The sequence below is a fragment of the Diabrotica virgifera genome, chromosome 8 (assembly GCF_917563875.1).
Source record: "Diabrotica virgifera virgifera chromosome 8, PGI_DIABVI_V3a".
Classification (NCBI taxonomy): Eukaryota; Metazoa; Arthropoda; class Insecta; order Coleoptera; family Chrysomelidae; genus Diabrotica; species Diabrotica virgifera.
The window spans coordinates 143,325,530-143,343,607 of NC_065450.1; the positions used below are offsets into that span (position 1 = coordinate 143,325,530).

Consider the following 18,078-nt stretch of genomic DNA (forward strand, 5'->3'; position numbering starts at 1 on the left):
ATTTTTTTTATCCCTCACTCCGTATAATTTTGACAATAAACTTTTTATTCTCCTATTAGTTTTACTTAAAAAAGGTATATTTCTTTCATCTCCCTAAACTCAACAGTTTTCTCAACGCATTTTAAATCTGTGATACACCATCATTTTTAGCATAATATCATTGTAGTTACACCCGAAAAATAACTTAAAACCATAATAATTGTGCCAGTTCTCAAATTTGTGTCATTGCATCGCAAATTGCATTTGAAGAAATTTGCGATACATTTTTGGATAATTTTATCGTTTTAAGTTAATTTTCGGGTGTAGCTACAATGATATGCTAAAAATGATGGTGTATCGCAGATTTAAAATGCGTTTATCTCGAAAACGGTTGAGTTTAGGGAGATGAAAGAAGTATACCTTTTTTAAATAAAACTGATAGGAGAATAAAAATTTTAATGTCAAAATTATACAGAGTGCGGGATACAAAAAATTGAACGTAATAAATGAGTGCTGAAAGGCGTATGTGGCGCCCTCTGGGCAATACATAATTTTTGGTACGGAATTTAGTTTTCTTTACCCAAAAACCCCACATACCAAATTTAATGTTGTTATCTCCTACCTGTCAGGAAATATTCAATAATAAATAAAAAAAAGTTTAACTTTGACACCCTGTATCTCGGTTAATATAAACTTTGTACTAAGTTAAGTTAGCTTAAATCGGCCTATTTTAACCTCAGGAACCTGATGTTAAGCTATGGCCCATTCTTGAAAAAACAACCTGTATATCATAATAGTGACAGAAAGAGCTCATTTCAAAATAATTATGGGAGAGTTTAACGCCAAAGTCTTCTTCTTCTTCTTCGGGTGCTATGTCCGTTTATTGAACGTTAGCGATCATGTTGGCTATCATAACTTTATTCGCAACAGATCTGAAGAGCAATTCCGAAGTGTGACCAAACCATTGCCTCAAATTTCTTAACCAAGTTGTTCTTCTTCTTCCTCGACTTCTTCTGCCTAATATTTTACTCTGCATAATTAGATGTAGAATGCTATATTTTTCCGGATATCTACAAACATGCGCAAAATACTCGAGTTTTCTAGACTTTATCATTTTTACCAGTTCTCTGCCTTTCTTCATCCTGCTCAGAATAATAGCATTACGCACCCTGTCCATCCAGCTTACTCTCAGCATTCTTCGATAGCACCATAATTCAAAGGATTCAACCATCTTAAGCATTCTTCCTGTTAAGGTCCATGACTGAACTCCGTAGAGAAGAACGGAAAACACGTAACACTTTAAAATTCTTGTGCTAAGACTCAAATTTATGTCATGACCACATAGAATTTTCTTGTAACGGAAAAATGCTGATTTGGCTTGAGAAATTCTGCAACGTATTTCGATGGATGGATCCCAATTATCAATGATTCTGCTTCCCAAGTATGTTATAGCTTCAACTCTCTTAAGTTGTACATCATTAACGTGAATTCCAGCATCGATGACATTATCCTTAGTGACGACCATATATTTTGTTTTTTTGATGTTAAGGTGTAGACCATAATTACTGCACTGTGCTACCACAGAATCCAATAGATATTGTAATTCGGTATCACTACTGGCAATCAGTACAGTGTCGTTTTCATATCGGAGATGATTTATCAGTTTCCCGTTTGTCACAACTCCACCTTGTGTAGTACTGAGTGCCTCTTCAAACATCTTTCCTGAATAAATGTTAAAAATTAATGGTGAAAGAATACATCCCTGTCTTACTCCACGTTGAGTTTGAATCTCTTCTGTGTGATCCCCGTCTACTCTAACTGTGGCTTTTTGATTCCAGTACAAGTTAGCGATGATTTTTAGATCTTTATCGTCAATATTAGTTGACCTTAGAACATCTAACACCTTAGTATGTGATACTTTGTCAAATGCTTTTTCGAAATCAAGAAAACATAGGTACACATCAGCATTTACATCTCTACTCCTTTGTACTAATACCTGCAACCCAAACAGGGCCTCTCGTGTACCTAGTCCATTTCTAAAGCCAAATTTAGTTTCGCCCAAATGTTCTTCGATTCTTTTATATATTCTCGCATGGATCCCACGCAGAAAGACCTTAAGTACGTGGCTCATTAGGCTAATGGTTCAATGATCATGACATTCTTTTGCCTTCGCTTTCTTGGGAATTGGTATAAAAGAAAATTTCCGCCAATCGTGTGGTAAGTAACCATGATTATATATAGCATTAAACAAGTCAACTAATACTTTACTTCCGCAATCTCCTAGTAGTTTTAGAACCTCTGTGGGTATTTCATCAGGTCCCATGACCTTCTTTGATTTTGACAAGCGTATAGCATCTTCCACTTCGCTTTTAGTTATAGGTGGTCCACTATTCGCGTCCGTTATGTTATGTTGTATTGGTCGATCATCCTGAAAAAGATCCTCAATGTATTTCCTCCATCGGTGCAGTTTTTGTTTGGTGTCAAACAATAGATTTCCATTTGAATCAGCTATCGCACGACTACTTATATTTCCACACTTTGCTAATTCTTTTACCTTCTTATGCATGTTGAAAGACTCTTCATACTCCTCGATTTCGCTACATTCTTGGGAGAACCATTGCGCTTTAGCACTCCTTATTTTCCTTCTTGTTTCAGTGTACAATAACTTATATTGGTCTTCATTGCGATTTCTGTGTGGCCTTCTTCTTTCGATCAAATCTAGAATTTCCTGCGTCATCCATCTTTGTTTTGGTTCAGCTTTCACCGCCTCCAATTTCCCTTTTATATGAGTCTGAATGGTATCTCTTATATTTGTCCATATTTTTTCGATTCGATCTTCCGGTGATACTTCAGTGATACTTTCGATGTTTTCCATTCCTCTTTCCAAGTCTGTTACAAATATATGCATAACGTTTGGCTCTTTAAGCGCTTCTAGATTCATTTTAGGTTTTGGCTTTTTCCTAAATATGTGTTTTAATCTTACAGTCATCTTAGCCAAGAGTAAATTGTGATCTGATGGCACATCCGCGCCTGGATAGGTTTTGACTGACGTTATAGTATTTCTGAATCTTTGACTGACCGCTATCTAGTCTATCTGGTTACGAACAATATTACCAACTGCATCTGCTGGCGCTTTCCACATATATAGGCGACTCTTAGGTAATTTGAAGAAAGCATTCATTATACATAACTTGTTTTCGGTACAGAACTCTACGAAACCCTGTTGCCTATACCTAGACCTGTACCTATAATATCATTCCTGTTGCCTAGACCATACTTCCCTACAGTGTCTTCTTCTTCTCCACTGCCTACTTTGGCATTTAAGTCTCCCATTAGGATAGTGATCTCATTGTTCTTTATCTGTTTTATAGCCTTGTCTAAGTCTGTGTAGAATGTCTCTATCTCTTCTTCATCACACATCGATGTTGGCGCATACACTTGAATTAAATTGATGTTTATTGATATCGAATGGAATCGCATCACTATAATTCTCTCTGATATTGGTATCCAATCCATGAGTGATTTGCTAACATCTTTAGTAATAATGATTCCTACTCCGTGCCTATGATTGTTGCTGTCTTCTCCAGAGTAGTAAACACGATGTTCATCTATTGCGCATTCACCCTGTTGAGGCCAACGCATTTCGCTGATGCCTAAGATTGAAATTTTTAGCCTCTTCATTTCGTTGATGGTATTGTGTACCTTTCCTGCTTCAAACATGCTACGCACATTCCAGGTACCTATTCGTTTTTCTTCATCTCCTTTAAGTTTGACAATAGCTGGCCGGGAGATTCTTCGTACCCCTGCCCCATCTAAGGGGCGCCCGTAGCCCTTTAACTCCAAAGCAGGGAAGCACAACACCGGCGGCGACATACCAAATAGAGGAATATATGGGCTAGGAACTACGAACGAAAGAGGAGAACATATACACAGGAAAAGAACCTATTTTGTATGAATACATTTTTTAGTAAACCGGATAATAGAAGGTGGACCTAGATATGCCCAGAAGGGAAAACCAAAAACGAGATCGACTCTATATTAGCCAACCAGAAACATGTAATAAAGGATGTATCGGTACCCAATAGATTTAGTCTCGGAAAAAATTAGAAAGGGCCGGCGTAGCCGAGTGGTAGTGTGCTAGGCTAGCGTGCCGGTGGTCCGGAGTTCAAATCCTATCGCCGCCAAGAACAACTAGACATTTTTAAAATGTTTATAGGCCCCAGGTCGACTCAGCCTGAATAAAATGAGTACCTTGGGTAAAACCAGGGGTAATAATAGGCGGTTGAAGCGTAGCACTGGCCTACCTTCGTTGTATACCATAGGCCCTAGATATAGCAGACTACCCTGCTATACTCCCAAAGCCACGTGAGCGGTATAAAACGGGAGACTATTATTATAAAAATTAGAAAGAAACAAATTAATGTAGCAAAAAAGAACCCCAACCATTAAAGAACTTATGCAAAATAACCCTTCCCAAATTCTACGCCACTGATCAAACTGCTATTTTAGCATAATTTTTATATTCTGCAATGCTTTCTATGCAAATTATATACTCTTCATTCGTAACGATAAAATCATTAGTTTTCGAGATATTTGAAGTTAAAACTGAAAAGGCACACTTATTGTGATTAATGTATTATGCTCCTTTGCTTCAAATATCTCGAAAGCTAATGGCTTTATCGTTACGAATCAAGAGTATGTTTTTACATAGAAAGTATTGGAGAATCAAAATATGGCACTAAAATAGCAATTCCGCTAGTGGTGCAGAATTTGGGAAGGGTCAACCATCCATGTTCCCCCGTCGTACGCCTCTGGTAGTAGCCAGAAACGTTAGTTTAGCATAATTTAGTGGATTGTGCAATACCAGCACAACTTACCAAATTTCGTGTTGTTGTCCCATGCCTGTCAGGAAATATTCAAAAATAAATAAAATAAAAGTTTAACTTTGACACCCTGTATTTAGGTTATTATCAATTTTTGTACTAAGGTAAGTTAGCTTAATTGACCTATTTTAATCTCAGGAATCTGAGGTTAAGCTATGGCCCATTTTTTACCAAACACCCTGTATGTGCCAAAAAGTCGTAACTTAAAAATAAAAATCGACCTGTTTCAGGATGTTTTTCCAAAATCGCCCAATCATTAATTTACTTCATTTGGCTTTGCCACACTCTATAATATTCAGTAACATTAGTAGGGAGATAAAACGAAATTTGACGACTGTATCACAGTTTAATGCTAATAAAAATAATAATAATAATAATAATGCTCATAAAGGTGTAACGAGTACCGAGATAGGGAAACAAAGAAGAATGCGAATATACAACACCATGATTAAGGGCACATTGGTATACGGATCCGAAACATGGAGAATAAAGGAACACCTAAAACGAAAATTAGAAGCTACTGAGATGGACGCCCTAAGAAGAGCAAGTAGAACATCGAGATTGGACCGGGTTAGAAATGAGGAAGTAAAGCGAAGAATGAATTTACAAGAAACGGTTGTAGAATGCATTGAGAAGAAACAATTAACGTGGTACGGACATGTTCAGAGAATGTGGGAGGAAAGACTGCCAAAGAAAATTATGAAATGGATACCCACAGAAAACAGAAAAAGAGGAAGGCCAAGAACGACATGGATACAAGGAGTAAGACGATCAATGAGTGTACGAGTATTGGAAGATGAAAACTGCAATGATAGAAGATATTGGCAACAAGGCATCGGACAACGTCGGAGGACGTTTTGAACCCGAATTTATAATATATGATATATATATATATATATTGTTATATTTCTATTTGATATAAAAATTAAAATTTGATAATTATAAACAAAATTCACTTTAATATAAAATATTTTTAATTTTCTCAACCACGGGCATATAAATTTAGAACAACCTGTATACAACAAATTGTTATATTTAATTTTAAGAAGTGATTAAATAAGACTCAAGTGAAATCGTTAATAGGTCATTATCGTTGTTCGCGGAAGGATCGATCATTAGCCGATGCTAAATAAGACTAAGTGGAAATAGAGAATAGGTCATTAAAATTTGTATATAGTAGAAAGTAATTTTAGAATGGGAATTAACTATTTTCTTTGAAATCCATTAAGCATATTTAGAAAGTTTAAAAATTGGTTTTGAGGAATACTGCGAATGAGAGTTGGTGGTGGAATTTTGATTTGTGAATCTGGAAGGGATATTTAGAAAGTAGGGGAATGAATGACAAATAGAGATCAGAATGTTTTGAGCTGTCGAGAAGTGAAGTCGAGTAGTAGACGGTAGTGTACGGAGAGTGAGAAAGCCGGTGTAGTTCCGTGAGTGTGGAGTATCTATCGTAGAACGAGAGGTAGGCCAGGTTGAGAGTAAAAGAACCTCCTTGAGCCAAGAGTTCCCGGTAGCTGATTGCAGTTTCGAAAAAGGTAGAACACAGCATCACGACAGAAGCAGGAAACGAGCGCTATACGAGCTAGTTTCAGAGGAGAACATTACTGGAAGCCAGGACGAGGTTTTGATTGCAGCCAAGGATAGCAGGAAACGGGTCTTGTGTGAAGACATTCTCAGTGCACCAGAAAAAGGTCAGTCTCATTTGTTTGGACATGAATGTATGGGTTTTTCGTAGTAAATACCACATTTAAAATTGAAAAAACATAATCAATAATATCAGAAAAGCTTCATCAAACTTAAATAGAATTGTTGCTGATAAATCATAATAGTTAAATGTTAATAAAATCTTTCAATTGGAAATCAAAAGGAAATAAGATTCCCATGTATAAATGTTATGTTTAAGAATAATAAGATATAGCAAATATTAAGCAGTGATTGCCATTTAAATAAAATAAACAATATTTTGATTACAATTGTAACCCATATGTGTTATTATTTTACTCTTTTCTTTCCTATCCCGATTAGGAACCATTAAGAAATACTTAGAAGCCACGTATGTAAGTAATTAATTTTATAAAAAGCCCTGAGATTGAAAACATATTGATATGTGATCTGGTAAATTAATTAGATTATTATTAATGCATTGATTAAATTAAATGACATATAAAAATATTATCTCATATCAATAATCAAGATCACATCAACTGTCGTCCAACGTGGAGGGCATTGTAAAGTATTTCTAGTGGCAAATTTGAAGGATAGAAAGAGTAAAGCCGGTATTTGAAAATTTATATGCCTGTGGTAAAAAGTGAGATACTTACATTTGATAACATAAAATTTTAGATCTCTTTAGGTACAAAATTTACATAACTGATTTAATATTTTATTTTTACGATATTACATTTGATATATTTATTGACAATTTATAATATTTGGGTGAGAAAAAGTCGTCTTGGTAACATACTAGTAAAATTTCATATTTGGCGGGGACAGTACTTCTTGAAAACAAATGTCTGTGACAAGAAGCCAAAGCAAGGACAACAAAAAACAAAAAGAACATTCAGACCAAGAAGATATTTTAGACACGACAATCATGGCATCAGAACAGCAAGAATTATCAGGAATAGATAAACTATTACAACTGATGCAACTCCAGTCACAAAAACTGGATGACAATCAAAGAGAAACAAAACTAGCAATGGATGAAGCAAAAAGGACAATGGATAAAAATCAGGAGGAAACAAAACTAGCAATGGATAAAAATCAGGAGGAAACAAAACTAGCAATGGATGAAGCGAAAAGGACAATGGATAAAAATCAGGAAGAAACATCAAAGAAAATGGATAAAGTGGATCAAAAAATGGATGAAACACAGCAAAAAATGGATGACAATCAAAAGGAAACAAAACAAGCAATAGAAGAGAACAATAAGAAAATAGAGGAACGCATAGAAAAGTATGAAAAGGAAATAAAAGGATGTTTGACAACAATGAAAAACGAGATAGAACAGCAAGAAATGAAAATTAAAGATCACATGCAAGAACAAGAAATTAGAATGAAGGACCACATGAAAGAACAAGAAATGATAATTCAAAACAAAATGGAGGAGTTAACGAATGGCCAGAAAAAGGAACTAGAAAATTTGGAAAATAAGTTAGAAAATGCTATTCAAGTAGACAGAGAAGAAGTGGAAAAAAGAATCACAGAAATAGAAAAACAAGTCACCGAAAACAGGACGCAACAGAATGTCGGAGAAAGAAGAGAAATGGTTATACATAGCACAGATGACGTGAAGGTAAGGCTTGGCGGGGATGTAAGAAGATTACACCCAGTGCCGTTCATAAATAGCCTGAAAAAGAAAATACAGCACATCGGAAATTTCGAAACAGCAAAAGAAACTATCAGAAACCATCTCAAAAATGAAGCAAGCCTATGGTTCGATTGCAAAGAAGAAGAATTTGACAGTTGGCAACAATTTGAACAAAAATTTTTGAATTATTTCTGGGGAAAAGTCCAACAATTGGAAATTAACAAGGAATTGCAAAATGGGAAATACAATGATAGGATGGGTATATCAGAAAGGACATATGCATTACAAATTTACTATAACGCAAAACATTTACAATATAATTACTCATCGGAACAATTAGTCGAACTGATTGCAAGACATTTCGAAGAAACGCTGGAAGACCATATCACATTGCAAAACTACAAAGACATAGATAGTTTATGCCAATTCCTACAAATAAGAGAATTACGTGTAAGAGAAACAAAATCAAGAAGGTCGCGAGAAGATTACAGGCCCCGAGAAACACAGGATTACAGAGATAGAAATCAAAATAGGAGGGACTATACAAGACGAGATTTTAATCCCAGAAGGGAAAACGAAAATAGAGACAACGGAAGAGGAAATTATGAACAAAGAAATAGGCAATGGAATGAGGACAGAAATCGAGAATACCAGAATAGAAACACCACACGCTCAAATCAAGAAAACAGAAATAATGGTAGACAAAATGAACAGGGATATCAAGAAAACCGAAACAGATCCGACAGACCAAGAGAAAATAGAAGAGAAGTAAATAATACCCAGACAGATGGATATGACGGAGAGAGACATTATGACGAAAATATAAACAACGATGAGCAACCGGCGTTTTTTCACGACGGCGCTCACTAAAAACCAAAAATCAAACAGGAATCTTTTGTAACCCCAAGGAGTTTATTAAATTGGCAAGAAACAACGAAAAGAAAAATGGAGTTAATTTAAAATTTGTGGATGGATTTATCAACGAGAAACCAATTAAAATTATGATAGACACTGGATCTGAAATAACATTGGTCAACAGAAAACTAATAGAAGAAGTTAACTTAACAAATTTAATTTACAAAATACCTAGGGTAAATTTAGTGGGCGCAAACAAACGGACATTGGCAACTATAAATGAAGGCATACGAGTAATGGTACGACTGGGTAAGAAGATGTATGCACTACAATGTGTAATAATGCCAAACATGTCACATGACATGATAGTAGGAGTTGACGAATTGGCAGAAAAACATGTAGTGATAGATTTTAAAAATAATACGATGAATCTAACAGAAGAAAAAGAAGAAGAACAGGACAAGGAACAGGAGAAACAAAATACGGACGAATCAGGTAAAGAACAAACAGTGGAAATGAATTTGTCAACGAAGCAAGGACAAAGAAGAAAAGGGAGAAAAAGTCAGAAAAAGACAAAAGAAAATGAAACCTGTGGCTCCTCAAAAGAAGAGTTGAGCCCAGAAGAAGAAAATTTGAGAGTATCAGAAACAAAGGAAACCTGGGATTCCTCAAAAGAAGAGACGAGCTCAGGAGTGGCATTTGAAACAGTGGCATTTGCAGTGGCATTTGAAGAGGAGGCATATGAAAACGAGGATGCAGAATACACGATAAAAGTATGTGAAAAATCTGAGGAAAAAGACAGAAGATTAATATGGGAAAAAGGGAAAGACAACATAATAGCCGACACTCTAACACAGGATGAGGACACTGAAAATAAGGAAACAATTACTCTACAGGTGGGACTAATTAGAGTAATACAAGAAGAAGTGGTATAAGACGTAGATTAAAGTAAGGAAATATACAGGGAGTTGGTTTTGCCTCGAGAAAATTTATTTAAAAATGCAGATAAATTTTATCGAATACAAGGCGGGGATTTGTTATATTTCTATTTGATATAAAAATTAAAATTTGATAATTATAAACAAAATTCACTTTAATATAAAATATTTTTAATTTTCTCAACCACGGGCATATAAATTTAGAACAACCTGTATACAACAAATTGTTATATTTAATTTTAAGAAGTGATTAAATAAGACTCAAGTGAAATCGTTAATAGGTCATTATCGTTGTTCGCGGAAGGATCGATCATTAGCCGATGCTAAATAAGACTAAGTGGAAATAGAGAATAGGTCATTAAAATTTGTATATAGTAGAAAGTAATTTTAGAATGGGAATTAACTATTTTCTTTGAAATCCATTAAGCATATTTAGAAAGTTTAAAAATTGGTTTTGAGGAATACTGCGAATGAGAGTTGGTGGTGGAATTTTGATTTGTGAATCTGGAAGGGATATTTAGAAAGTAGGGGAATGAATGACAAATAGAGATCAGAATGTTTTGAGCTGTCGAGAAGTGAAGTCGAGTAGTAGACGGTAGTGTACGGAGAGTGAGAAAGCCGGTGTAGTTCCGTGAGTGTGGAGTATCTATCGTAGAACGAGAGGTAGGCCAGGTTGAGAGTAAAAGAACCTCCTTGAGCCAAGAGTTCCCGGTAGCTGATTGCAGTTTCGAAAAAGGTAGAACACAGCATCACGACAGAAGCAGGAAACGAGCGCTATACGAGCTAGTTTCAGAGGAGAACATTACTGGAAGCCAGGACGAGGTTTTGATTGCAGCCAAGGATAGCAGGAAACGGGTCTTGTGTGAAGACATTCTCAGTGCACCAGAAAAAGGTCAGTCTCATTTGTTTGGACATGAATGTATGGGTTTTTCGTAGTAAATACCACATTTAAAATTGAAAAAACATAATCAATAATATCAGAAAAGCTTCATCAAACTTAAATAGAATTGTTGCTGATAAATCATAATAGTTAAATGTTAATAAAATCTTTCAATTGGAAATCAAAAGGAAATAAGATTCCCATGTATAAATGTTATTTTTAAGAATAATAAGATATAGCAAATATTAAGCAGTGATTGCCATTTAAATAAAATAAACAATATTTTGATTACAATTGTAACCCATATGTGTTATTATTTTACTCTTTTCTTTCCTATCCCGATTAGGAACCATTAAGAAATACTTAGAAGCCACGTATGTAAGTAATTAATTTTATAAAAAGCCCTGAGATTGAAAACATATTGATATGTGATCTGGTAAATTAATTAGATTATTATTAATGCATTGATTAAATTAAATGACATATAAAAATATTATCTCATATCAATAATCAAGATCACATCAATATATATATATATATATATATATATATATATATATATATATATATATATATATATATATATATATATATATATATATATATATATATATATAAGGTGTAACAAGTGGAAAAGTCATCAGAAGAGCTGAAGAAATAATGCTGACTACCGCAAGACACTCAAGATATGATCCAGAAAACAACACAGCCCATCAGTGTCTGGATACATTAAAACAAAAGCTCTCCGTTTATTCACGACGACTAAGGAGGTACAAAGTAAGTAACAACCGCAAAAGCGACAATTCTCTTTTTGAAAGTTCTGAAAAGGCGTTCTATCGAAAACTCAATTCCAGTGTAGAACGTGTCGATAAGACTTACCCAAGCCAAGAAGAAATTCATGAGTTTTGGGAAAATCAACTTTCCACGCCAGCTGCTCTTAACAACAATGCTGGATGGATAGAAGATACGACACCGAACTGCCAACACTACTTTACCACCCTTTACGAACCCTTCAATACTGAAGAAATCTCAAATACCATCAAAGAGCTTCATAACTGGAAATCTCCTGGACTAGACGGAGTTCAAAACTTTTGGCTCAAGAAGCTTTGGAGTGTTCATGAATGCTTATCAACACTAATTAATCATGTTATTTCTAATCCTCAGGATATACCATCATTCCTAACTCAGGGAACCACTTATTTAATTCCGATGGATCAAAATAACACCCAAGATCCAGCAAAATACCGCCCAATTACTTGTCTTCCAACTTTGTATAAACTGGTCACATCCTGTGTAGCCCGGCGTACCTATCAACACTGTGCTCTGAACAATATCATAGAGCCTCAACAGAAAGGATGCGCTAAGGGTTCCATGGGTTGCAAAGAACAACTCGTCATCGAGTCAGTCATTTCTAACCAGGCATATTCCAAAAAGAAGAATATTTTTACTGCCTTCATTGATTACAAGAAGTCCTTTGCTTCAGTGCCGCATAAATGGCTTATAGATATATTGAGAATATATAAAGTCGATGATAATATAGTGACCTTTTTAGAGCATATTATGACGGAGTGGAAGACTAGAATTCACCTTCAAATACCTGGTGAAAATAACATCGAAACTGAAAATATCGCAATCAGCCGGGGCCTGTTTCAAGGAGATTCGTTGAGTCCACTGTGGTTCTGTCTAGCTATCAACCCACTATCTCAGCTATTGAAGTCCACAGACGCAGGTTTTAGCATAAAAAATAACAACAATGTGGTGGCGAAGCTTAATCATTTATTGTATATGGATGCTTTGAAATTAATGGCTTCCACTCGAAACCAACTCGATGAGATGCTAAAAACTGTAGAAACTTTTTCTAATGATATTAGCATGCACTTCGGACTAAAGTGCCGTATTTTAAATATAGTCAGAGGAAAAGTACAGCCCGGAGGATTCGATATGCAAAACAGCCAGAACATCGTGGCCATGGGTGAAAACGATATGTATAAATATCTTGGAGTAAAGCAAGCGCGGAGAATTGACCATAAACAAATGAAAACAGAGATAACTACTGAGTTTATACGAAGGGTAAAACAGCTGCTTCGCTTACACCTCAATAGTAGAAATTTGTTTAAGGCACTAAACACCTACACATGTTCCGCGCTTAGCTATTCATTTCGCATTGTTAAGTGGACAAAAACGGACATAAAAAATCTTCAGCGAAAAGTAAGGACGCACCTCACAAAGGCACAAAAACACCATCCAAAAAGTGCAGTAGAAAGAACGACATTACCACGGAATTTAGGAGGAAGAGGACTTATGGACATAGGTGAGCAATTAGACAAACAAATTGCTAATATAAGATCTTATTTTCAGATGCAGGCTGAAACATATACTCTACATCGCGCTATGTGCGCAGTAGATGACACAACACCGATAAAACTGAGGGAAGCAGAACTGCGCATATACCACCTTAATAAGGACGGAAAAGTGCGCGCCTGGATGGGTAAACCTCTGCACGGGCGACATCCCAATGAGGTCAGCCAAGATTATGTCGACAATATAGCGTCGAACTACTGGTTGACATCAGGAAAGTTGTTCCCTGAAACAGAGAGTTCATTACTGGCCATTCAGGATCAGGTTATACCAACCAGAAATTACCTGAAATATATCATCAAAGACCCTCATGTTCAAAACGACAGATGCCGATATGGATGTCAAGCCCAAGAAACCATCCAACATCTTACAGGGGTCTACCAGGCAATTGCTGCAACTGAGTACAAGGAACGGCATGACGCAGTGGGAAAAATCCATCGTCAGGAGATAGCTATTAAGCTGGGACTTCTCCAAACCAACCATCTCCCATATTATCAATACGTCCCTGAGAGTATGCTTGAGGATGGCAACTACAAGCTATACTGGGACCGCACTGTGCTCACAGACCAAACAGTGGCGCATAATAGACCAGATCTCGTATTAGTCAATAAATTAACGAGACAAACAACCCTCATTGATGTGGCGATCCCTAGCAACAATAATCTACGTACTAAATTTACTGAAAAGATCGCCAAGTACAGAGATCTGGAGTCCAAATACGGAGACAATGGAGAATGCAAAGTACCCAGACGATACCGATTATTATGTCCACTACTGGAGTCATTCCGTAGACCCTCCCCGAAAGCATAAAAAAGCTGGGTCTGAATGAACATCTTTATAAGACCATGCAGAAAGCAGTACTACTCACAACGGCCAGATGTGTACGAAAATTTTTGGGGGATACACCTGCATTTCAAGTCATCTAGGGCTCGATAACACGGAAAGAGTCCCACCAGAGCTCAATCCTTTTGATACCGTAGGTATCTGGGATGAGTCAATTTTCCCCTTAGAGGGAGTGTGAGCCGTATGGCTAAATCTGATGCTCAAAAGGCTACGGCTCCACGGGCGAGAAATTGACGCTAGCAGTAGCAGTAAAATGAACTTAAGGTTCCGTGGAACGGAATGGGAATAGCCGAACTGTACCGACTACAGGACTTGTGCGTAGTCGGTTCAGTTCGGCTATTCCCATTCCGTTCCGCGGAACCTTAAGTTCATTTTACTGCTACTGCTAGCGTCAATTTCTCGCCCGTGGAGCCGTAGCCTAAGGAATCAGTTAATTTACTCTCGAATTTTGACGGATTCAATTTGGGAATCCACTTTCGAGATAAAAATTTTGAATGCGCGACGATAACGACCAATCACGGCAAACGTAGAATGCCGTCATTCAGTAGGCTAACTGTCATTCAGTAGGTTAACTGTCATTTGTCTGCACAAATGGCTAAAATTTTTGATGCACAATCACCAAAATGGAATATAGAGAACAAAGGATTTTCGCGGTGTGACCCTACTGATTCGTTAGCATTATACTGTGACTGTACAATGCGTCCATAAAGTAACGCATAAATTCATTATTTCGTAAAATGGTGACTTTAAGGAAAAATCCCGAAACAGGTCTATTTTGATTTTTAAATTACGATTTTTTGGCATATATATCATACTAGTGACGTCACCAATCTGGGCGTGATGATGTAATAGATGATGTTTTTTTAAATTAGAATAGGGAAATAAGCCACAATTTTACCAAAAAAAAAACGATTTTATTAACGTTTCGAAACCCAAATCGAGTATCGTTGTCAAAATACAAAATACTATTTTGAAACCCGATTTGGGCTTCGAAACGTTAATAAAATCTTTTTTTTGGTAAAATTGTGGCTTATCTCCCTTTAAAAATAGTTGATTATAAAAATGCCACAAGGAAATAGCTTCAGAACAACATTAGAATAGGGGTCATGATATAGCTCATTTGAAAAGCCCATAATATAAACATTAACATAATATTTTATATAGGGTGTTAAAAGAAATTTTTTTATTAAATTAATTGAGACAAAAATCTTAAGTTATAGGTACAGTAAGGATGTTTGAGTTGGAATAAATTCATTTTCCTAAGAATGGGCGACTCTGGAGATAAATTACCGATCAGGTCGATTTTTATTTTTAAATTATAATTTTTTAATCAAGTATATTCAAATGGGAAATAAGCCACAATTTTACCTAAAAAATGATTTTATTAACGTTTCGACGCCCAAGTCGGGTGTCGTTCACCCGACAAATCGGGTTGTCTCGTTAATTGAGACAAAAATCTTAAGTTATAGGTACAGTAAGGATGTTTGAGTTGGAATAAATTCATTTTCCTAAGAATGGGCGACTCTGGAGATAAATTACCGATCAGGTCGATTTTTATTTTTAAATTATAATTTTTTAATCAAGTATATTCAAATGGGAAATAAGCCACAATTTTACCTAAAAAATGATTTTATTAACGTTTCGACGCCCAAGTCGGGTGTCGTTCAAACGACACCCGACTTGGGCGTCGAAACGTTAATAAAATCATTTTTTAGGTAAAATTGTGGCTTATTTCCCATTTGAATATACTTGATTATAAAAATGCCAGAAGAAAATAGCTTCAGAACAACATTATAATTTTTTGGCATATATATCATACTAGTGACGTCATCCCTCTGGACGTGATGAGGCAATCGATGATTTTTTTTAAATAAGAATAGGGGTCGTGTGATAGCTCATTTGAAAAGTTATTCAATTGTCTATTCATTAATATAAACATTAACATAATTATTTATACAGGGTGGCCAACTTTTTTTAATTAAATTAATTGAGACAAAAAGAAGAAAATATATAATTTATTTAATTCGAAAATACATTTTGCTGCTGTCAGAAAACAGAAAAAAATTTTAATTTGAAAAATAAACATTGCTTTTCGCTTAAATTAAATATTCAAACTGCTAAGAGGCAGGTGGATGGCAGCTTTAATATTGAATTTAAGCGAAAAACAATATTTCTCTATCAAATAAACATTTTTTCCTGTTTTCGGACGACAGTAAAATCTAATTCGAATTAAATAAATTATATACATTTTTCTTTTTGTCTCAATTAATTTAATTCAAAAAGATTTTTTGGGAACCCTGTATAAATAATTATGTTAATGTTTATATTAGTGAATAGAGAATTGAATAACCTTTCAAATGAGTTATCACACGATCCCTATTCTTATATGCCAAAGAAAATGTGTGTGTACTTTGTACGCACGTAAGAAGTTACACTTCTATTATAGGTATAATTTCAAAGAAATAAATATACGTAACAGTTTATTTGTATTTTATTTATATATTAAACTAACTTTCTTACCTGCCACTTTCAAAAAATTTTTATTAAAACAGTACCAAAAATTAAAAAAAAAAAAAAAAGAAGAATATGAATCGTCCGAGACTTGAACGCGGGACCTCTCGATCTCTGGTCCAATGCTCTACCAACCAAGCTATCAAGCCCCGCCTACGTGACGTCTCGGATATAATTACACATCACGGTGACAAATAGATCAAGTGAAGTATAAAAATGTGATAATACATATTTTATTATCTTACTCCCGAGGATGACAAATCCCAAGACACAAAAATTATAATAAATAATACATTTATTAAAAACACTAATATATCCTTTTAATGACTTATTTGCGCTGATACATTCATAACTTGAAAGATTAGCAATGAACTACATACTGTGTGCGCATGCGCCCAGAATTATAAAATTTCACTCTTAATCGTAAAGAAGTATAACTGATTGGTAATTTATCTCCAGAGTCGCCGATTCTCGAAAAATGAATTCCAATTCCAACTTAAACGGCCTCACTGTACCTATAACTTCAGAGGCTTACATCTTAAAACCATGATTTTTTGGAGTTACGCGCACATTGAGTCTTTTGTTTTACACATTAAGGACTACGAGAACCCAAAGTTTCAGAACATTTGACAGAGAGCCATTTCCCATAAGGTTTCTGCGGGGTCCTTTAGTTTTAAATTTAAATTGTGGTTTTATTAGCAAATAAAATAGTAAAATCCATTCTAAAGTCGTCCTATGAACTTTAACTCAAAAATTGACAATATCATTTTAAACTCATCAACCTTAAAATGTAGGTATAATATATGTCTGATTTGTCAGATAAAATTAAATTATAACAAGAATTTTTTGCCGAGTACCAAAAATCAAAATTTGTTTAATTTATTAATATCTTGTATTTTGAGAATGATTTCCGTAATGGAGATTGAATCGTAAAATAAAGTTATTTTAAAGTAAAATTGTGGCTTATTCATAACAAAAATAGTATTAAAATATTGTAAAAAAGAAACCAACACAGACTACTTTATTAGTAATACATCATTATTGTTTAAGCTTCATTGATAATCAACTGTTATACTAACCTAAAAATACAAGCCATAAACACAATAAAACCCCCTTAACCTCCATAATATCACATTCACATGATCACCAGAGCGCGTGTGTACCTATACTAAATAAAACAATTTGTTACTTCGCTAAAAGTTTTTTACTGGTAATTCCCGATGAAAAAAATATCCAGTTATAGACTAAGAGCCGGATGGAAAAAATTTGCTAATCATTTTAGGCACCGTAAGAGTTCATATCTAATTTAAATAGTATGAGCACTTCTTCTTCTTCAGATGCAAATCCACTAATGGATGTTAGCGGTCACATTTTCCAATAACTCTCTGGTTCTTGCAGTGTGGACTTTTTTGTTTTTCTTTGATTATTTCTAGGTCCTCGTATAAGTCTAATTTTAAGAAGTCTTTCTGTGGGATGTTGTGAAGTAGAGTGACATCATCTGGTATCTTTTTGGTTTTT

The 18,078-nt window shown here is 35.1% G+C and overlaps 1 protein-coding gene across 2 annotated transcripts in view; it reads right to left on the reverse strand.

Annotated features, from left to right (window-relative positions):
• Nucleotides 1-17,718, reverse strand: part of LOC114334142 (uncharacterized) — a 148,176-nt gene extending 130,458 nt beyond the window's left edge. For both annotated transcript variants that reach the window (XM_050659942.1, XM_050659941.1), the window contains exon 1: nt 17,640-17,718. In XM_050659942.1, the coding sequence (XP_050515899.1) occupies nt 17,640-17,685 (46 nt within the window). In that variant the 5' untranslated portion in view covers nt 17,686-17,718. The remainder of the gene's footprint in view (nt 1-17,639) is intronic.
• Between the last annotated feature and the right edge of the window lie 360 nt (nt 17,719-18,078).